The sequence below is a fragment of the Acromyrmex echinatior genome, chromosome 6, assembly GCF_024713525.1.
Source record: "Acromyrmex echinatior isolate Ae372 chromosome 6, ASM2471352v2, whole genome shotgun sequence".
NCBI classification, from domain to species: domain Eukaryota; kingdom Metazoa; phylum Arthropoda; class Insecta; order Hymenoptera; family Formicidae; genus Acromyrmex; species Acromyrmex echinatior.
In genome coordinates, this window is record NC_141857.1 from 4,813,429 (window position 1) to 4,833,305 (window position 19,877).

The 19,877-nt window shown below is 36.0% G+C and overlaps 6 protein-coding genes across 10 annotated transcripts; 2 read left to right on the forward strand and 4 right to left on the reverse strand.

The window, feature by feature from the left end:
• Positions 1-112: 112 nt before the first annotated feature.
• Positions 113-787, reverse strand: l(2)37Cg (RNA polymerases I and III subunit AC2 l(2)37Cg). The gene is made up of 3 exons (XM_011069147.2): positions 646-787; positions 475-569; positions 113-397 (listed from the first exon to the last, which is right to left on the reverse strand). The coding sequence occupies exons 1-3, from the start codon at positions 664-666 to the stop codon at positions 187-189; spliced, it is 327 nt and encodes a 108-aa protein (XP_011067449.1). The 5' UTR covers positions 667-787; the 3' UTR covers positions 113-186.
• Positions 788-998: 211 nt separating this feature from the next.
• Positions 999-2,070, forward strand: CRIF (growth arrest and DNA damage-inducible proteins-interacting protein CRIF). The gene is made up of 2 exons (XM_011069146.2): positions 999-1,465; positions 1,689-2,070. The coding sequence occupies exons 1-2, from the start codon at positions 999-1,001 to the stop codon at positions 2,005-2,007; spliced, it is 786 nt and encodes a 261-aa protein (XP_011067448.1). The 3' UTR covers positions 2,008-2,070.
• A 189-nt stretch (positions 2,071-2,259) lies between these two features.
• LOC105153965 (uncharacterized) lies at positions 2,260-10,153 on the reverse strand. Its single transcript, XM_011069145.2, has 6 exons — positions 8,103-10,153; positions 6,569-7,416; positions 5,531-5,798; positions 3,535-3,780; positions 3,217-3,464; positions 2,260-3,126 (listed from the first exon to the last, which is right to left on the reverse strand). The coding sequence occupies exons 2-6, from the start codon at positions 7,368-7,370 to the stop codon at positions 2,927-2,929; spliced, it is 1,764 nt and encodes a 587-aa protein (XP_011067447.1). The 5' UTR covers positions 7,371-7,416; positions 8,103-10,153; the 3' UTR covers positions 2,260-2,926.
• Positions 10,154-10,273: 120 nt separating this feature from the next.
• Positions 10,274-13,812, forward strand: LOC105153968 (Uncharacterized protein C6orf106-like protein). The gene is made up of 3 exons (XM_011069149.2): positions 10,274-10,656; positions 11,470-11,816; positions 12,166-13,812. Exons 1-3 carry the CDS (start codon positions 10,499-10,501, stop codon positions 12,267-12,269), a joined length of 609 nt encoding a protein of 202 aa, XP_011067451.1. The 5' UTR covers positions 10,274-10,498; the 3' UTR covers positions 12,270-13,812.
• Positions 13,206-15,263, reverse strand: Ts (Thymidylate synthase). Of its 3 annotated transcripts, none has more exons than XM_087406915.1 (4): positions 15,131-15,263; positions 14,774-15,015; positions 14,227-14,490; positions 13,206-14,114 (listed from the first exon to the last, which is right to left on the reverse strand). In XM_087406915.1, the coding sequence occupies exons 2-4, from the start codon at positions 14,994-14,996 to the stop codon at positions 13,570-13,572; spliced, it is 1,032 nt and encodes a 343-aa protein (XP_087263041.1). In that variant the 5' UTR covers positions 14,997-15,015; positions 15,131-15,263; the 3' UTR covers positions 13,206-13,569. The 3 variants fall into 3 exon arrangements, with proteins under 3 accessions (XP_087263041.1, XP_011067452.1, XP_087263040.1); XM_011069150.2 differs by having other exon boundaries at positions 13,206-13,779; positions 13,852-14,114; positions 14,774-15,247; XM_087406914.1 differs by having other exon boundaries at positions 14,774-15,250.
• A 469-nt stretch (positions 15,264-15,732) lies between these two features.
• On the reverse strand, positions 15,733-19,872 carry LOC105153971 (transmembrane protein 184C). Of its 3 annotated transcripts, none has more exons than XM_011069155.2 (7): positions 19,732-19,872; positions 18,521-18,831; positions 18,390-18,426; positions 18,013-18,290; positions 17,731-17,937; positions 17,067-17,282; positions 15,733-16,915 (listed from the first exon to the last, which is right to left on the reverse strand). In XM_011069155.2, exons 2-7 carry the CDS (start codon positions 18,766-18,768, stop codon positions 16,621-16,623), a joined length of 1,281 nt encoding a protein of 426 aa, XP_011067457.1. In that variant the 5' UTR covers positions 18,769-18,831; positions 19,732-19,872; the 3' UTR covers positions 15,733-16,620. The 3 variants fall into 3 exon arrangements, with proteins under 3 accessions (XP_011067457.1, XP_011067459.1, XP_011067458.1); XM_011069157.2 differs by lacking the exon at positions 19,732-19,872 and adding an exon at positions 19,446-19,559; XM_011069156.2 differs by lacking the exon at positions 19,732-19,872 and adding an exon at positions 19,107-19,411.
• Between the last annotated feature and the right edge of the window lie 5 nt (positions 19,873-19,877).

The window sequence follows — 19,877 nt, forward strand, 5'->3', positions numbered from 1 at the left end:
TATTTAGTACATATTATGTATATAAGTACATATAATTAATAAAAACCATCCAAGCTTTTTAATTATTCAATTTATTTTATTAAGAAGCTTATACTTTATGCTTTTAAACAAATTTTTCATTTTTGGTTAATAAAAGTTGTAAAAACTTATTTGTAATATATTAAGAATCTAAAAAAAATGACAGTATTACGTAGTATCCACAGAGTCTTCTTTTATAGCTTTATGTTTTTCGTAGGCTTTATTAAATGTCTCGATCGTATGATCACACATTCTCTCAAGATCCTGGAGGCCCCGTTTCAAAACTTGGATCACATTTTCACCGGTTGTTTGGATATTCAAATGCATCCTATTTTCTGCAGGATGTGGCACAGTGTGGCCGCATATTTTCACGCCTGGACTGCAGGAAAGATTGGAAGAATAAAAATACAATATTCCACGATGAAACTACATTCATAAATTTCAAATGATACGTACTATTCATTTATCACAGAAGCGAGCGCATTTCCCAAGGTATGTCCCTCGTCGTCGAAGACAAAAGTCCCGTATGTTTCCCCGTGCTTCCCCGGTAACTGCGTTCACAATAAACAATTGAATAATTTTGTGTTTAACTTTCCCATCAATTAATATTATTAATTATCGTATTACCCTCGAGAGACGTTTCGCCATCGCGATGCCTGTTTATATATGCCGTTTGAACCACGTTTTCAATACCCTAACCTAAGTGGACTAGTGCAAATTGATGACTCGCACGAGTTCGACAACACTAATTCGAATAGATTATATTCTCGTAAACAATTGAGATTTCTTCGAAAGTACAGTTCTTGCACGTAATGTATTGTCTGTCTCTCACGAGTGCTTGTAACAGCTGATAATTTTCGCACCCCAATTTCTTCTGTCATTTAACGCACTTTTATTTTAATCGCCTTGATGTAACTCGATCTAAACTTAACCTAAATTTATAGCGATCCTGTGACTCCTGAGTACGTTTCGTCATCCCGATGAGTCTAAGACGATGGATCTGCGATGTTATTGTTCAACGGAATGTGCGATTCCAAGGCGCCGTCGTCAGTCGTTTTCTCGCCACGCAGGCGAAGAACGAAGCCATCGATATAACTGCTGCTGATGAGCAGCCAATATACTCAAACGAGCCTCAGTACCAGGAGGAGCTCACCAAGAAGCGAAACAAGTCTCGGCTGAATCCGAAGGACAGGAATATACTTATGGGCAAGCCTCCCTACGAGCAGCCTATCGAGTGGTATCACAATACAGTAAGATACAAGAAGCGCATGCTAGGTAGATATGGATTCGAAGGCAATAAGGAGCCAGCTGGGTTTGCATGGCCTACACCAAAAGAGGTCAAGATCTTGCAAGAGTACGAGAGAGTTGCCTTTCCAGAGTCTCTTCAAGAGAGATGGAAAAAGCTGGAGGAGAAAAAACGGATAAAGGCTGAGAAAATTAAAGCAAGGCATGTCTTTATCACTGGCTTTTTTTATCACTGGCTGTGTTCAACATAAGAAGCTTTGCAATTGTTGAAATTCTTTAATATGATTAATCTTGCCCTTAGTTCCTTAATTAATTATATTAACAAATTTTACAAAAGTTGCAAAGATGCTCTTTCTGCTGAATGCAGTTACTATCTATAAATTTACAATTTTGGAACAGCATATTAATGTATGATGTGTTTGTAGGGAAGATGAAATAGCCGAAAAATTGTCGAAGGTTGACCAATGGACGGCCGAGTTGAACACAAGGGTCGCTAAGAAGAAAGCCGAAATGGAGGCTGCTAGGTTGCATAAAGAGCGCTTAGTGGAGGAGATCAGGAAACACTTTGGCTTCAAGATCTCGCCTCATGATGAGAGATTTAAGACGATGCTGGCGCAAAAAGAAAAGGAGGAAAAGAAGAAGAAAAAGGAAGCTAAGAAGAAGGCGAAGGACGAAAAATTAAAGAGCATGATCCAAAAAATGAATCAAGAACAAGAAACCGATTCAACAAAACCTACAGAATAGTTACGTTTTCTTTCGCAAAGTATAAAACTAATTGTATAGCTAATAAATTAATAATTCATTAGAGTTCTCTTTTAGATGCCTATTTCGAGAACGTACAGCCGATATTAAACCATATAACATTTTTCTTTACATTTTATTTAAGCAATCAGCGTTCTCATATCTCAACGCTAGACATCGCGAAGTGAACTTGGCTTTGATCAAAAGATATCCAAATGCCTTTCTTTGCTTTATATTATTAGTTTATCTTTATAGTAGAAACTTTCCAATGAGCACTTCGCGCTTATTCTGGCGAGAGTATAAAATCTCAGAGACAATATACACATACGTAATAATAAATATCATACTTTTTTTTACTAATACAAAAACATTACACACTGTTTCGCAAAAGACTAGAAGAAATTTTGATGCATAGTTGATAAATAATGCTTCTCTTTAAGATACCAGGCACACGTTGGACGATATGTAATTACGTTGTTTATTTTCTGATCTCACTCCGGCCACTCTAAAGTCCTTCGGTAATTATCACGATTATCAAATCCTCGAACTACGTTACATTTGAACAAGATTTTCTCGTATTTGTACCGTGCTTGACTCGTTATCCATTCATTAAGCATATCAATTAACTGGTTCAGCTGATTCAATTAAGCTTTTAGTTAATCTAGCAGCCGCGTCGAATAAAATGATCGAACATTTCGCGTCATTGTAAAAAATTTCTCGAGTAAGATCAGCTTCTCGTCATCGTACAGTCCTCATTGACCCGATCGTTGTTGACAGGCGATTTTCTCTGCGAGTTTTCCCGCTCTGAGACGTTTTTCTCGGTTTCGGCAACATCGCGAACCAGCTGGTTATCATACGACCGCGCGTTCTGTATCTGAAGTTCGTCAATCACAATAAGATGTATTTTGTTGCCCTCTGCGTGTCAGGCGGATTGTAGCTGCGACGGCGACGTCAATTCATAAAATTGAAAGCTGAGCTCCTCGCCGAAGAGATTTTCCGATCCTATAATCTCGGGATCGACCACGTTTAATCCCAGGATAGTCGGATCCGTGACTAGATATCCTTCGTTTACGAGTCCGCATTCCTCGGCGACGACCTCCTTAGATACCGGGTTCAGAAAATCTGCAATAAATTTCATAATTCATCAAATTTTGTTTCATCAATGTCGAGTCAATCTCTTCCTAAAAGAAACATTGATTATAATATCCTCACCACTTTCTTTGAAGGAGCATTGGAGCGAATCCGTTTGTTGCTCCGTCGTCTGTTCGTTCTGATGACCTGCCTCGGAATCGTTCACCATGGGAACTAGATATTGCACTTCCACTTGGCGTTTTATTCCGTTGAGTATTTGCTCGGCGGAATGCTCGAGCGTCACGGAATTCAGTATATCGTCCGCATCCTCCTCGGAATTTGACTGTGTGATGCTCGCCGTCGCAGCCTCCACCTCGTCCATGATTTGGCTGTAATGTTAAGATGTTCAGTAATGTGAAGAAATAGCTTTACAAAATTTTATGAGGAATAGATGTTTACCTGATGATTTTGTTACTCCGGGATTCTTCAGACTCATTTTGTGCTATTTGTATTTGTGTACTATTTGTCAGACTAGTAACTGGCAATGGACGAGGTCTGCAATCGCCACGATTCGCAATCGCCCAAAGATGACCCGCTCCATGAGTCGCCTTCGATCCTTTTCTGAAGTGCGGATTTATCGAGAGATTGTGTCGGACGGAGTTCTTCCAGCGATCATCGTTGCTTTTATAGTAAGGAAAATGCTCGCTGAAAACGACAAAAAGTATCCTTTCGATTATACAAATTAAATACGATTCATATTTTTATTCAAAATAAAAGTTTTTTTTGAATGATTCAAAGTGCTTGCAGGAACTACTATGATCATTTTACGTAGGCAAATCGACGGAAACATGATTAAGGATAATACACATAAAAACGCACGGAGCTAATTTGCGTCCCTACGAAACTAATTTCCTTCACCTGCTCGCAGCGATGTCACGGTGCGTTACGCACCCCGTCTTTGCGATTAATTTCATGAGTTTCGGTGGAGAACGAGAAACATTTAAGCCAAGGGTGCATTTGAAATGCTAAATGGTGCATTTACTCGCTCCGCTGATCACGATGATCGTAATGAATGTTGTCACTTATACCAACAGTTTAATGAATCTGTTTCTAAGAACTGGTGTTCCATCTTCGAATAAACTATGTGATAATTTATCTACTATAAATAATTAAAAGGGATAAACAAAAGAGTGAAAGAGCACAAGAGTGTAAAAGATTAAGATAGTGAGCTGAAGTTTATCGAAAGATAGAACAAGCCTAAATCATATTTGCGTATCGATGTAATAAAATAATGTTTTTAATATATACTCACACATACACACTATGATTTCAAGATGCAATACTATTGTAAAATATTCTTTAATATGATTGATTTTGTCACAATTCTAAATGTATAAATCATGTTATAATCGTGTTAATCATACTAAAAAAAATAATGTATCAATAGTATCATCTGAATTGAAAATAATTTTGTTATTAAATAACACCATTAATGAAACAAATACTTATACTTTTATTTTAATAAAATTTATTTCATTAATACTGTTGTTATATCAACAAAATTATTTTTAATTAAAATGCTGTTAAAACATTTGTTTTAGTATATTAAAAAATTTTATAATAGTTGCAAAGTTGCTTTTTTAGTCATTGATAATCTTGAATAAGGCAAAAAAAATGTGAAAATAAGATTATAATTTTTAATATTATATATGTTATGTTTATAAGTTTATTTGTGTATATTTATAGTCTGCCTCTTTGCAGAGCAACCGAAAATATTTTTTTTGATTCGTTTATTCGAGCGGCGCCCTACGCGGTTGAACCTGAATGATCTATATATACATATTTTCCAAGGAGCTCGAACAGCGATCGAACAGGTGAAGGCACAGGAGCAGTAAATTGTGCGCATTCGTGTTGAGGGCTGCAACGAAGGATAGCTGAAGGGTGAGGAGTTAGTGCCAGGTGGTGCCAAGCAATGGGGGCAGTGGTACCAATGGGTACCATCTAGAAGTAGCCCACCTCCGTCGACCCACCCCCAACCAGCGGGCCACGTTCGTGTAAATTCGTAGAAAACCCCTTGCGCGTCTAATACGCAACTAAGAAAGACACTCCGTCCGTTTCGAGTAAAACTTGTAAATATTTTTCTTTCGTAGAGTCAACTTATTAGTTTTAATCAATGGAATGTTTTATTTTAACTTGTGATTTCGTTTAAAATTAAGAATTAAAAAATAGGTATATAAAATATATATAAGAATAAATTGGAAGAAATAATATTTTAATTGGTATGTTTAATTAGATATTTAATTGAAAGGCTATGTGAAGGAAAGATTGTAGAGAAAACATATGAAGCTTATAGCATGCCAGTCATGGGCAATAAATTTGACAAGGCGTTGCAATATATAAGCAAATAATAAATCAAAGTTTTGACTAAATAGTAATAAATTTCCTGCCAACTTACGAGATCCACTGATAAATAGCGGAAACAGTGAGCTCGCCTCTTTCCTGTAACGCGTGTTCTATCAATTCCGTATAAGTAAAAGGTGGCTTCTTTGGCCCATTGGATCGCGCGGACGAGAAATTTCGGCTGTCGTTTCCGTTGGCGGGATAAGTCGCCTGGTTTACGTCCTGTCGATATGTCGACGAATTTTCGTGACTGCCATATCCTCTCTTGACGTCGTTGGCGTAATTGGAGCCATGCGACCTTCCGTTCGGTTTATTCTTGTTGCCTGAAAATGTGCAATTAACCGCGGAACCGTTCTATTAATTGAGATACGGAATATACACATTTTTAAAAATTCGTAATTTAATTAAATAATGAAATTTTTGAAAACTATTCCTGATGAAAAAGTTTCTCAAAATTTTCGTAGGAATAAGGAACACTTTTGAAAAAAACTGAGAAAATCTTATATCTTTTCTTAGAACTTTTTATATGTATATATGAATTTTGAAATAGTTTCTATAATTTGTGAAAAATACCTTAAACTTTTTCAGATTTTATAAAATTATATCAGAAATTATAAAATGTATCATAGAATACTTCAGAATGCACAAATATGAAGATTTCTAAAAAAGACGTATAGATTTTCTGTACAAAAAAATCTGAAAAATTTTCTAAAAATTAATAAAAATTATAAAGTTTAAATTCTAAAGAAATTCTAAAAAATTTGGAAACTTATATAAACATTCTAAAAAGAATTTTCATTAGAGACACCATTTACTACCGTTTCGAAAATAGTTGCAAGCAAAAAGTTTCGCGATCGATCGATCTAAAGAGGATTTTTTTTTAAATAACAAGAACTTTATTTAGCTCCAATTTCATTTAATTTAAATAAAGATTTAATAAAGTTAGAACTAAATAAAGTTTCTAGTTCTGCCACCAAAGTATACAATATCTTTTTTATCTTCTCTTTCATCTCTCTACCTTTTTTATCTTTCTTTAACTTTAGTATTCGTGAAAGTTGATTCGAACATTTATTTTGTACTGCACTTTTCTCACCACAATAATTGTTCTTCGTTGTCGCGGTGGGTGCCATAGTGCATCTATCATCCGCGGCTTCGATGAATGAGTCCAGTTTGAAGTCCAACAACCACGACAAATTTCCATTCTCCTGATCTTCGAATTGCTGCTGCTGCTGCTGCTGCTGCTGCTGTTGCTGCTGCTGTTGCTGCTGCTGCTGTTGCTGCTGCTGTTGCTGCTGATTATTGCTTGTCGTTCCTTTATTTTGCTGCGTGTTCAGATTTGCAAGCGAGATTACGGGGGCGGCGACCGGTTCCCAATAATTCATCGATACAGTCGGCTGATAATGAAGCTCTTCAATGTAGGTTTCTGTAGGATGACGCTCAGCACATCCAGATGTGTTTGACGAGGATGAGGTTGATGAGACTGAAGACGACGATGAGGAAGACGAGGTCACGAGAATGTCCACATTCTGCTGTTGTTCCAATTCCGACATAGTCGTCCAGGTGCAATTTGTGCCATCCACTAACAATACTTCCAGACGCGCCACCTGCGATTCCTCGACGACCTCCTGGGCAGACATCGGCGAGAAGAGTGCCGCCGCGTTGGCAATGATATCGTTTGATGTAGCCACCAATTCCACCGGCGTCTCCAGTTCTTCGAGATAGTGTTTGCGACTCGTCTGGCGGACCTCATCGCAGAAGCTGTCAATGTCCAACTCATTAAAAACCTTTCGTTTGGAGCCGTCGACCTCCAAGTCGTCGAAGATCTTCCGTTTGGCGGAGGCACAGCATTGACTCTCAGTGACCTCGCCAGCATTCCCTGACGATGGTCCGATCATCTTGTTGGCCTTCGGGCTGCTAGCAAGTGCAAGTCAGCGGATAGGCCTATTAAAAAGGCAAAATAATAAATAAACAAAAGGAATTATTTATATAGAGCAGAGTTTTTTTGTCCATTTCTTGCAATAATGTTTCTGAACAGAATAAATTGATCATTTAAAGATTGTATCCTCAAAGAGCAATCATGATTGTATAATATAATTATAAAGTACATTACTGCAAAGAGATATTGTTTGTTATCGTAAATTTTAAATTGTATTATTTTAAAGTTGAAACTGACAGAATAGTTTCGCCCTATCCTATAAACAAAAGGAAGAAGCAGAAATTTTAGCCTGTAAAACCAAAAATAAAAAACTAAATTTCTAAGATAAAATATTGGAAATTGAGATAAAAAATCTAACGTTTCAGAATTTAAATTTACAAAATATATAAATTTCCATTAATTTAAATCAAAGAATTCCCATTAATTTAAATAAACGACTCCATTTTTTTAAATCTACTTACTTTTCGCAAAATAAAAAAATCAGCAAAGCTAGCTCGTGCGTTAAATAATTCTCCATTTGGAAAATAATTATTCTGACGTTTGTGTGCAATATTAGCTACAAGCTAAAAACAAGCGTGATGTATAATTATAAAGTATTCCTCTCGGACGCATTCTGTTGGTACAAAGCTTATTTTGCGACACACGAATTCAATAAACATCGCCGTGTGAAAAACGCGAAAACGTCTCATACCTTGCTCCCGTTTGCTGTGTTTATTCGTTTTTTTTTCGCGCGAGGTGCCCTGAAATATTCCACGTTCTTCTATCTCAACCGAATTCGTCGCGAGATCATCGTCGAAGACTAAGAATGCGCGAAAAAACTTTCAGCTCCGTTTTTTTTTTTTTCGTTTCAACTTCAGACACGCTCCGTCATACCGCGATTCATTCGCGGCTTTCCGCCCCGCGTTCGCCGTGCACGTCCAGCGCGGGACACGCTTCCGAAATGAGCCGTCCGATTATTTTTTTTTCTCCCCGTATCGTCGTAATCGAGCGCCCGCAGAGCGCGTCCGTCACAGCCGTGTGCGCGCCGCTCGTTTGTCTCGAACGTCGGCTGTCCCGCGCCACGCGCGCCGCGCGTGCGCACTTTCGACGATGGGTACAGTCGCGGACAAAAGCAACAGAATTAGTGCCGACGACCGAACTGCACTCGAACTATCCCCATCATGACTCTTGTCGCGTCGTTCCGTCCAGTGATTGGCCGATTATTCGAATAGGTGCAGGCATGGTGCAGTGCAGTTACACTCGTAAAATCCAATTTGCTGAACTTTTTGTATTTTTCATTTTTTCTCTTTTTCCTGCAGTATTTTGTTAATAGAATTATCACTATTTTTTATTATTACGTAAGAAGAACGATTAGATTAAGAATGAATTGTATAGTTATAAATTTTACTTTTTAAATAATTCTGTTAAATTATTTGATGATTAACGAAATTTTTTTTGAAGTGGAATATGACTTTGAAATATTCATATATTAACTGAAATTTATGTATTTAAAAATAAATAAATTTCTGTAAATTTTTTATTAGATTTCTTAATTAAGGAATTATTTCTTTTGATTTTATATTTATTTCTTGTAAAATAAGACAATATAATAAGAGTAAGGATGTATATAACTTCGCATACTAAAAATTGTTGCGTACTGAAATTACGAACGGCGTTTTTTGTTCTTGATTGTATGCGATGTATGTGATATTCGAGAGATGCAAACTATATCTTTTTTTTTCTCACACATCTCATCCATATATTATATGAAAGTTTTAAAACAAACTAATAAATATAATACGTGATGAAAGCACGAGAAATTTTTCGGAGTTACTTTGAGAGCTATTATTGAAAGGAAGAAAAAGATAAAGAAGGCATTTAAAGTGGGATAAGCATCCCTAGAGAGGCACTTTCCATTTTATTAAAATTCACGCTATTTCGATGTCTGTAAATTATTTATTTTCAAGAAAAGCTCCAATTTTCTGCGACAAGGTCAAGGTAACGCGCACGACCGCAGTGCACGAAAGGCAGTTTATCGCTTATCATTTTTGTACGGACTGTCTCACGAAAAATACTATTTTTCATACGGAGTATACTGCGTAGGGGCGCGACATCGATTCGCGGGGCCCCGCCCCTACTGAGATAACTTGCGGTAACGAAGTGAACAGATAGGAAGGCGATCAAACACTGCGAATTGGAAAAAGAAATAGAAGATCGGGAATTATAAGAGACAATTTATTTTTTAACAAAATAAATTTAAACTTTTTGGAACGAGACCGGAGAGGCGAAGATTGCGATACATTCACACTTATTTTCAAGTCTTTCGCTGCGCGTTTGAAGATCAAGGCAGCATTTTTTGCATTAATCTTTAAAATTGTTTCAGGCACGTTCTCAAAATTATGGTGGCTTTGTTGGAATCATAAATATAAACAATGTGATCTTAAATTTAAATATATAAATTTATAATAAATTAATTTCAAGTACGAATTTATAAAGTAAACATAAAAAAATGTTACGCACGGGTCTAGACAAAAGACCCACTATCTCGAGAACAGTGACAGATACGATAAAATTCCACAGGACCATTTCGATTCTTCTCGACAAGAGCTATGAAAAAGGTCCTATGCGTCGAAGCCGCATCTATCACCGTTATCAAGAAAACAATCCCAACGTCTATTAGACCTATGCATAATTTTTTTTGTAAGAGTGTAAAAGATTATAATACATTTCCAAAATTGGCAGGTAGCCCTTAAATAGGCAAAGAGAAAAAGGAAAAAAAAAACGGAAGTACGAATGACTTGCAATCTCATGACGAGAGGAAGGGGAGGGCCCAATTGTAGAAAGGATCCAGAATTCGACGGCTCTGGACTGGGTACCGTGGATATGCACAGTACGGATACGGACCGACTGAGTGTCACTTGGGAGAATGACATTTAAAATCCGTGACTGAGAGTACAACGACGACGACGACGACGACGAAGGAGAGGAGGTGGAAAGATAAACAGAGCAGATAGGGTTGACAGTCCGACGTTGACAGTTTTGACAGCCTGGGGCACATGGGGCATTGAATCACCGTTCAAGTTGAGTGCTGTTGAAGAAGCAGCGATCATGGATCGCAACAACGATCTGGACCAACACTTGCTGCACCAGTTCAGTTGCCTGGGCACCACGGACAAAGATGATTTAGTGAAGCAGCTGCAGAAGCTACTGGCGGACAGCCATCTGAATGAGACCACTGCTGCGTTCTTCCTTGACATGAACAATTGGTAAACGGACATTCCCCCCATCGGAACGCTACTTTGCCATCCGTGTACGCTGTCCACGCACATAACCTTGCATCGCCATGTTACCCCCCGCAGGGGTATCGTTCTTTCTGAGACCTCTCTGAAATGCCTTTTTCCTTTTTTTTTTTCGAATTTGAAGAGTAACTCGTCGGGTCATTTTTCCTTTAATCTTCTCTTGTTTTTTCTCCTCGAGATGCCGTTACCCTGCTTTTATGAAAAATCTGTGTCAAAATATTGCCAATGACCCATTTCAGAGTCTAATGATATTTTGGACTTTGTGGTCATACTCTTTTAATCCGCAATTTAAGTGACGCATAGATAATATGTTTTTGTATTTTGAAATAAAAGTCATTGTTTAAATGCAAGGCATAGCTAAAAAAAAATTCAGTAGCACTCAATGATGCTGGATAGTAATTTTTTAATTAACATTTAAACTAATTATTGATTTACAAATTAGAAATATATATAGATTTGTTATTTTCAACCATCAATTAAACCTACAAAATTGTTTAACATGAAAATTGTTTTACAACGCAATTTATGTTACAATCATAGTGATACTGTCCTTGTCTTTGTCTTCTAATTGTTTGCAGATAATAAAACAGTTGTTGAGCAATATCATTGTTACATTAAGACATATAAAACTCAGTTGAAATCTTATCATTTAAATTTAGAAATATACCCATCCACAAATAAGCGAGTCATTGTAATATTACAATAGTTTGTTTTTTTTTGAGCGAATATAGAATTTATTCCTTTTTGCTAGATATTATTGTAATATAAATTTTCTTCCAGGAATCTGCAAGCAGCAATTTGCAGCTATATTGATTTTGGAAATCCCTTCAATACGCCGTGCATGACATTGATATGCGATAGTACGATCGGCGAGGGAGAAGCTGTGCCACCTAATACAAACTTTCAGAAGTCATGGCGCGTGCAGAACAGTGGTACCGAGGCATGGCCCAGTGGGATCCACCTGCAGCATTCTGGTGGAGTGCAAATGGGCTGTGCACGGATACCTGTTCCACCATTGGCCCCCAAAGAAACCACAGAGTTAAGCGTAACGTTGAAAAGTCCGGCTGAAACCGGCATGCATCAGAGTAAATGGAGAATGATGACGCCCAATGGTGTCTATTTTGGTGGTACGTGGTCCTGAATTCTATGCAGCCTTTCTGATAGAATGTAGTGATATAGAAAAAGGATCAGCAAATTTAAGAGCATGTAATATTAAAAGAAATAAATAAATGTTCTATTAATGTAAATCAGTAAATCAATCTTGCTAGACAATTTTAACTCAATTAATTTTATATTAATTAAGATGTGCACATAGATTATAATTTTCAATTTACTTGTTGATATTCTAAATTAAAAAAATATAACTGTTTTTTCGTTGATTTCCAAAATAAAACTCGTCGATTCTTTTTCTAGATTGCCCTATTTGATTCAATTTCAATCGTAAAATTTTATTGCAAAATTATCTTTTTGTCGTAGATGTTATCTGGGTGATCATAACGGTGAATGAATGCGGCACATTGGCAGTCACTCAACAGTTGCATCAGTTAAGTACACAGTCCAATGATGTACAAATGTGCTAGCCTTTGACGTACAAAAGTCTCCCTTAAGAAAGATTTGCGAAATAAAACGTCTCTCAGATCGTTGTGAGAATCGGCAGTTATTTCTAAATTTTGTATAGTTGCTTTTTTCACAACGGAGCTTTTTATCGCTCCAGCATCTCGTAAAAAGAAATTGCTGTGTGTAGCAGAGCCATTAATAAAATATACAATAGATTTGGCTATACTTTTATCCCGATTGAAATATTAATAGGACGCGAAGTTAGTTTAAAATAAAACTGCATTTTATAAAAAAAATATTCCTATATATAAAAGTTCTATTTCCTAAATTTTCGTTAAAAATAATCTTTTTGTTTATAATGCAGGAATGATTATTTCCAATGTTCTTACTGATTTATATTAAACAAATAACGAATTTATACATATTATATATAGAATTACATAATTTTGTTATACTTATAGAAGCTGCTTATATAAGGCCTTTTGCGATCGTCCATACTTGTCGATCATAATCGACCGAAAAAAAATTAAATTTGTGTAATATAGAAGTTGGAATAGCGCGTGCGATAATTTTTATTGGAATAAGGAAACGAATCGTGATAGATTTGCATGAATTACATGCGATGGGTATTGAAGATATTGATATATACTTAAGGTACAAGATTTATTAAAAATATAATTTCTCTTAGAAAGTTTAGTTAAATATACACATATACATACTACATACATACTAGCACAGATGTATATGCGTATATAAGACTTTACTTACGATATATGTAATAGCTAGGAGGTTACAATATAAGATATTCATCACTTTTCCATCAGCCCATATATAAAGAGAAATCGAGCTATATTAAGATAATTTTTTTATATCTCTCTCAAGTCGAAAATATTGTATAATTGAAAGTACTATCACTTAATCGGTGTATCTTAATATTGATAAAAAATACTACAGAAAGATTAGTTTCTAGAACGTTCGTTTATTATAATAATTAAGTACATTAAATAGAAAAAGCAAGAACTGCGTTCAGCAAAAAAAGTAATAGCTTTACAACTGTAAAATTCTTTAATATGATTGATTATGAGGTAATATTAGGCAAGTATCACATAGAAGCTTCAAAAAAAGCATGATTGGTTATACATTTATATCTAGTGAGGAACTAAGTACAAGAGGAATCAGTTCTGTTAAAGAATCACACAACAGCTGTAAAACTTCTATTTCTACTGAACGCAGCCAATGTCGCTTCATTAAATGAATTTTATGAGAACGAAATGTAAATTACATAGATCTTTCAGAGGATTAAGCTTATTCAAGCGAGGTAGTTCAGACAGCCATCTTCATGTAGAGTTTGGAGTATGGATTGTAATCTATCAACTTGAAATCCTCGGTAATGAAATCGTCAATATCTTTAACTTCTCTAACTATCCTTAATTTTGGAAACTCGCGCGGTTCGCGTTTTACCTGTTTCTCAAGGGCGCTTATATGGTTGACGTAGACGTGACAGTCTCCCATTGTATGTACAAATTCTCCTGGCTGAAAAATAAAAGGAAATAAAAAATAGAATAAGATTTGTCTGGAATTTGAGTACGCAGTATCGATCCTCACCTTCAATCCAGTAACATGAGCGATCATGTAAGTCAGCAAAGAATATGACGCTATGTTAAACGGCACTCCTAAACCCATGTCTGCGCTTCTTTGATAAAGTTGCGTGGACAATTCTCCGTTATTTACGTAAAATTGTACCAAAGTGTGACACGGCGGCAATGCCATCTTTGGAATATCAATCGGATTCCAGGCTGATATTATAATACGTCTGTCCTCAGGAGAATGCTTTACTTTGTGAATGACTTCCTTTAATTGGTCTATTCCTAGAATAAGTACACACAGTTAGTTTCAATTATATTTTTTCTGTGTTCAACAAACATATGAAAAGGAGAATTTTAGATAATTTATTTTAAAGAATATTTTTATCAAAAATACCTTGTCCTGTGTAATCCGTGTGCATGTCTTTATATTCAGCACCAAAGTGCCGCCACTGGAAACCATAGACAGGTCCCAAATCACCCTCCTCTCTGTCAGTGAAGTCACAGGAATCCAAGAAAGCCCGTGAACCATTTTCATCCCAAATGTGAATACCTTTATCCGATAATTCTTTGGAATTTGTCGATCCTTTGATAAACCACAATAGTTCTTCAATCACCGCTCGCCAGAATACTTGTTTAGTTGTCAGTAATGGAAAAACACCTATAATCGAATAAGCAAAGTGTTAACAATATGATCAGATTCGAAGATAATATTGTGGCGTTAACTGCATCTATATTAAATGTTTCGTCAATAAATTCTACTTGATTTCTACAGACAATCTATCATTATATTCCCTTACATTTCTACTGACATTCTGAAAGACTATAAATTACTTTGAAAAATTTATAGACTTGTCATTCTTAGAAATTATTATCAGCTATCTTTGCATTACCAAAAATAAACTCAATAATAAATATCCTAGTTGAAACTGCATTGCATTTACCATCTCGTAAACTGAATCGCATTTGCGCTCCGAAAATAGAATAAGTATCCATAGCAGTGCGATTGCTTTTCTTTGCTCCACTCTGAATAACTTTCTCGATAAGTCTTAAATATTGATATTCCTCGTGTTCTTTGTTTCCATTCTTCTGCTCCATGTCCCGTGTCGTTTCTTGTAATGATTTCTCGACCTCGACACCGTTATTCATCTCCTCTCCTCTTAGCATATATCGTATACAATAATACCTAAAAAAAATATATATGTGTATATATAAAATGCAAGATACATTGTAGCAACTAGAAATCATTATTCCAGACGGTACAAGGGAACACTGTCATTACGAACTTCTGATTGCCATACCTAAATTATTTGAATTTAAAATCAATATATTTTCTCAAGATATTTCAGCTAAATCAACCAGCGATTATACGCGTCTAAGCGCGGGAAAACGCAAGTAACACATGACTCATCTTAGTTGAAACCAGAAACAAGAAACGCGATAAGATGGCACAAAACTCAAGCCACATGCCACATGGGTTGCGTTCGTTTTAGCGCTTACAGCGCTTGTGAGCATCAATTGTTCTCGTTTAATATTTAATTTTAAACAATAAGGATGAAAGGATAAGCGTTGTGAGTGTCAAAGTGAATACAGTCATGGTCTATCAGTCCACACTTAAAAGACACGTGCGCGCTTTTTTTGAAATGCTATGATATGAAGGATGTTTTTCATTCCTTTTTTTTAAAGGAAACAAATTTCTGGAAGAGTCAAATTTTTTTTATAAGGGTCAATGCAAACATACACAGCCTTTATTTCTGATACAGTATAATCGTAAAATAAAAGTAAATTAATATACATAGTGCGATATATACCCACATTCGCGTGTGTATATATAAAGCGAGAAAGAACAGAATAGATATGGATGAGTAGAAAATTCGAAGCGCCTGATATGCCAGATGGTTCGTTCTTGTGTTTCGATATATTGAAAGGAAAAAAAAATAAGATTAAGTATTATCCGTAGGATGCGTGATATAAAGAATGCGATCCACTTAACGTAATGTAAATGCTGTTAACTAGAAAAAAATTTTATGAATCGACCAATCAAAGAAAGCTTCAAAGCATTTGCAACGTGAAATGGATCGCACCTAAAATGTGATAGATGTGTGTATGTATGTGACGCGTTGGACATTCGACGTATGTACAAATATTACGGGATTACATTTCTTTCTACGTATATATAAATGTATGTACATCATATTTGGTATTATATTATTTGGTAACATAAAGTGCACGAATGTCTTTCGCAAAGTAAGAACATAAGAAGCGAGTTCACGTTTCTCACAAAATTCACCGTTAGTCATATCAAATTCCTTAAGTAGTAAATCGCGTCGTAAGGATATCCCGAGACTACTGAATCTTTTTCCTTTAATCGATTTGAAACCGATGTTTCAGTAGAAAGAATGTACAATGAGAGTTCGCATATTATTTTTAAATTTCGAGCGAAATTTAAATACAGATTTTATTTTCAGAATATCACGAACTTGAAATACAATTATCAAAAATTATCCCAACATTCTTGTTGATGGAATCCTCTTCGAATCAACTGTGATTCAAGGAACATTCCGTGGTCCCGGGACATTACGTATACATTTCAACGCGATATGTATATGATGTAGTAAATGATCATGATGATTTATACAATTGTACGCTGGAGAATGCTGTTGCAAAACTATATAATTTTTTCCTCCTCTTCGTTTAGAGTTAATATTAAGGAGCGATATCCGTTAGTACGCCGGTCTCGCAACAGATTTGACCGAGTGCCGTTCTCATGCAAATAGATCAATCGTATCGGTTACGTATTGATGGCATTAGTGCTATCCAGCGTATTCACGGTCACCTCCTCGGATTCCGCAACGGATGGATTATTATTCAGTCCGGCCTCGGTGTTGTAACCCGAGAATGAACAGGCAGGCGCGCTTCTGGCTTGGCTCACCGTAGCCTCGGGTAGAAGCGACGTACGTTCAGTCGCGCTTCCCCAAGTCTGCTGATATGCACCACGTCCTCGTATTCTGCGGCTTAGGGACGAGCCGACAACGCCCAAATGTTCCTTTATGTCATTATGCACGTCAGAAACGTCCCACATTGCTCTGTAAAGATAAATCAAATGTGTATTAATTTTCAGAATAAAGATATAAATTTAATTTCAGCACCAGTGTCAGCGTAAATTTTTTAAAATTAAAATAAGAAAACAATTTGTTTAAAAGTCTCATAAGTAATGTTTATTATTGTTTTACTAACCTAAATGCATCCCACCACGCCTGACCCTGCGCCAAATTGACAAACGGTTTGTAGGAGAAGCTATAATGATGCGCCACTGCGGCTAAAAACATTTCTATGCAAATTAGGAAATCCTGTAATTTGGACGATATATTCCTGATGTCATCTGAGTTATCAGTATTAAAAATACTCGATATAACGTCGAAATACACCAAAAGAGCTATTAATACTCCTTGACTGTAAATAAAAAACATTATGTATTTTCCATCTCATTTTCAGAATGTCTTGAATCAAAATACCACGATAAGAAAGTCCTTAAAAAAATTAATTAAAAAAGTATTTGCCATTTTTCATTCCGAATAATAATTTCTAAGATACAAAAGTTTAAAACTAATATAAGCTAATTATAATATAATATTTATAAGCTAATTATAAATTACGGTTAAACGACTGCTTGTCCGTGAGTTACGCAATGATATGAATCGCGATCATGAGCAGCCAATCGTTTAATTATAATCTGTAGTTGACCAATTTTAATATCTCAAAGCTTTTATATTTCAAAAATTGCTTGAACTTATTTTGTTAAGAAAACAGTTTTCTCGCTGTGATATTTTAATTCGTGAGTTTCGAGACATCTTTGTTTGTATATTTTTCTCACAATTGTGCGGATTACAGCAATACCTACAAGAATGAGAAGAACACGACAGCTTTGATGCATAAAAACTTTCCAATTGGCTTCATTGGCTTCAAGGCCTCTACGTTGGCACGGTAAAAGAGTACCAGACAATACATAGCAACGAATTGTGACAAATTGTTTAGAGCGATCATATATGGGAAAGCGACATTCCCTTTAAATTCACCTTCCCCATATACTCCATTCAGTTCGCATATGCTACAAATATAGAAATATACATTTAAATATTGTAACACACAGAGAAATACATATCTCTATCAATCAATTGCTTACAATGATATTAAAGTTGATATAGGCCTAACAGCTGCATATTGTAAAATACCATGCTTGCACATGTGTACAAATTCTCTGCCCATCTCCCAATCGGGTAGGCAGCACAAAGGAAACATATGATGTACTTGAGGAGAAATCTCCAGTCTATGCTCCAACTGGTGGTCGGCATTCAGATAGGCCAATAAATATTTCATGAAATTATATATTACATAAGCTTCGTAGCATTCTCTCAAGCTGTCCACATATATACTTCCTTCAGGAAATACCAAACCTAACCACTATACAAATAGAAAACGTTCGTTAAATAATTGCATATAATAAATAAATATTTGTATAATTTTGACGATACACAAGAAAAATTTATAACTTTTTCTTACAGCATTTACTGCATAGATGGGTACCATCCATAATATTCTGAAAAGAAAAATAAAATTTTTATACTTAATACTTGATTGAGAAGAGAACTTAAAACTAAATCTGCAAATTTTTTTAGCGATGAACAGCTCACCTTATTATATATTTTTGTAGTCTAGGTTGCGTATAGTATATCATGTGCTGAACAATCTCATAAAATGCGATAGGCAATGCCAATAGGACAAAGGCGCCACCCACCAGAGCACCCTGATCCTGCTTCTTAAAGCCATTCTTAACGGAGTTGACTAGCAAGATTGGTACAAGTATAACAATGAGTAGCGCATACAGGCAGGTCAGCACAGGCAATATCCATAATCTCCAACGTCGGCAGATCGAAGCCATTACTCTCCTTGGATGCTTCAAGTGCCGTCACATTATAATTTTAGACTGCAACTGGATTCAGTTCTAAAAATATAAACAATCACTAAAAATTAGATTTTATATAATGTTAGCAACAACATTAAGAAATCATAAATTTACATCGGAGTTTATAGCACTATTAGAATTAATTTTGGATAATTTGTAACTGCAATAAAATGTTAGAAGTTTGCTAACAGATTATGAAGAATATCTGGGTGCTTTCCATTTAATGACACAAGTATCGTTCAGACTTTGTTACTTATAGAATTTAAGAAAGATGGAACGACATTTGTGTTGACTTGTGATTAAATGGAAAGTACCTTCTGTTACTTTCATAACAAATTAAATAGAGCATATCATCAAATAATCCTTTGTTCATATATTCCATTTAAATAATTACTGAATGACAGATTTTATTCAGTTTCTGTAATAAATCTGTCATCATATTTCTCCTATATTTCTACTGACAAAATTTCTAACTGAATCTCGTTTTTGATGGAATTTGCTGTCTGAAAGGAGGATAAAGTATTAAGTACTAGATAGAATAAGTACTAAGATGCACTGGAAAATAAAAATTTTTGGTCACAAAATTACATATTACTTGACAAGATAGATATCTATTCGTCTATCTACTACTTGACTATAATTACAACGTTTACTTGTCGATAAACGATACGCTCCCTGAACTCTTTCCTTTCACAGACCACGTTCATTTACTTTTCCGTCCGTTAATGTTAAATACAGCAGAATTCTTTGCGCAATATTATTGCAATGTACGAGAGAGAAAGGGAGACACGAGAAAAAGAGGGGAAAAGATGAAGCAAGACGCCATGCGACGGCGGCGGGGGAAATGAATCAGCTGAGTGACAGCGTAGGTACGGAACTTCCTTTTTAACCCTTCAGTTTCGCGTCGCCCGAGTATGATGCGTGTGACGGGTGGCTCACCGTTTCTCAGCGACGACGAATCGACATCCCGTCGGCGCCAAAGCGTCGCAAACGTCACCGGCCGGAGTACCACGCCGGCTCGATCGCGACCGCGCCGAAACGCCGTATTCACGCACCCGCACCTCGCCGTGGATATGCTAATTTGA

Coding starts and splice junctions, on each gene's coding strand:
- LOC105153971 (XM_011069155.2), bottom strand. CDS start 18,768: ATGGCTTCGATCTGCCGACGTTGGAGATTATGGATATTGCCTGTGCTG. Junction 18,427..18,520: donor CTACAAAAATATATAATAAG/GTGAGCTGTTCA, acceptor TTTTCTTTTCAG/AATATTATGGATGGTACCCA. Junction 17,283..17,730: donor GTCGTGTTCTTCTCATTCTT/GTAGGTATTGCT, acceptor TTTTATTTACAG/TCAAGGAGTATTAATAGCTC.
- LOC105153968 (XM_011069149.2), top strand. CDS start 10,499: ATGGATCGCAACAACGATCTGGACCAACACTTGCTGCACCAGTTCAGT. Junction 10,657..11,469: donor TTCCTTGACATGAACAATTG/GTAAACGGACAT, acceptor ATTTTCTTCCAG/GAATCTGCAAGCAGCAATTT. Junction 11,817..12,165: donor CAATGGTGTCTATTTTGGTG/GTACGTGGTCCT, acceptor TTTTTGTCGTAG/ATGTTATCTGGGTGATCATA.
- LOC105153965 (XM_011069145.2), bottom strand. CDS start 7,370: ATGATCGGACCATCGTCAGGGAATGCTGGCGAGGTCACTGAGAGTCAA. Junction 3,781..5,530: donor GCTATTTATCAGTGGATCTC/GTAAGTTGGCAG, acceptor TGTCGTTTTCAG/CGAGCATTTTCCTTACTATA. Junction 3,465..3,534: donor CGGAGTAACAAAATCATCAG/GTAAACATCTAT, acceptor TTAACATTACAG/CCAAATCATGGACGAGGTGG.
- Ts (XM_087406914.1), bottom strand. CDS start 15,077: ATGATTTCTAGTTGCTACAATGTATCTTGCATTTTATATATACACATA. Junction 14,491..14,773: donor GCGATTCAGTTTACGAGATG/GTAAATGCAATG, acceptor ATTCGATTATAG/GTGTTTTTCCATTACTGACA. Junction 14,115..14,226: donor CACGGATTACACAGGACAAG/GTATTTTTGATA, acceptor TACTTATTCTAG/GAATAGACCAATTAAAGGAA.
- CRIF (XM_011069146.2), top strand. CDS start 999: ATGAGTCTAAGACGATGGATCTGCGATGTTATTGTTCAACGGAATGTG. Junction 1,466..1,688: donor GCTGAGAAAATTAAAGCAAG/GCATGTCTTTAT, acceptor ATGTGTTTGTAG/GGAAGATGAAATAGCCGAAA.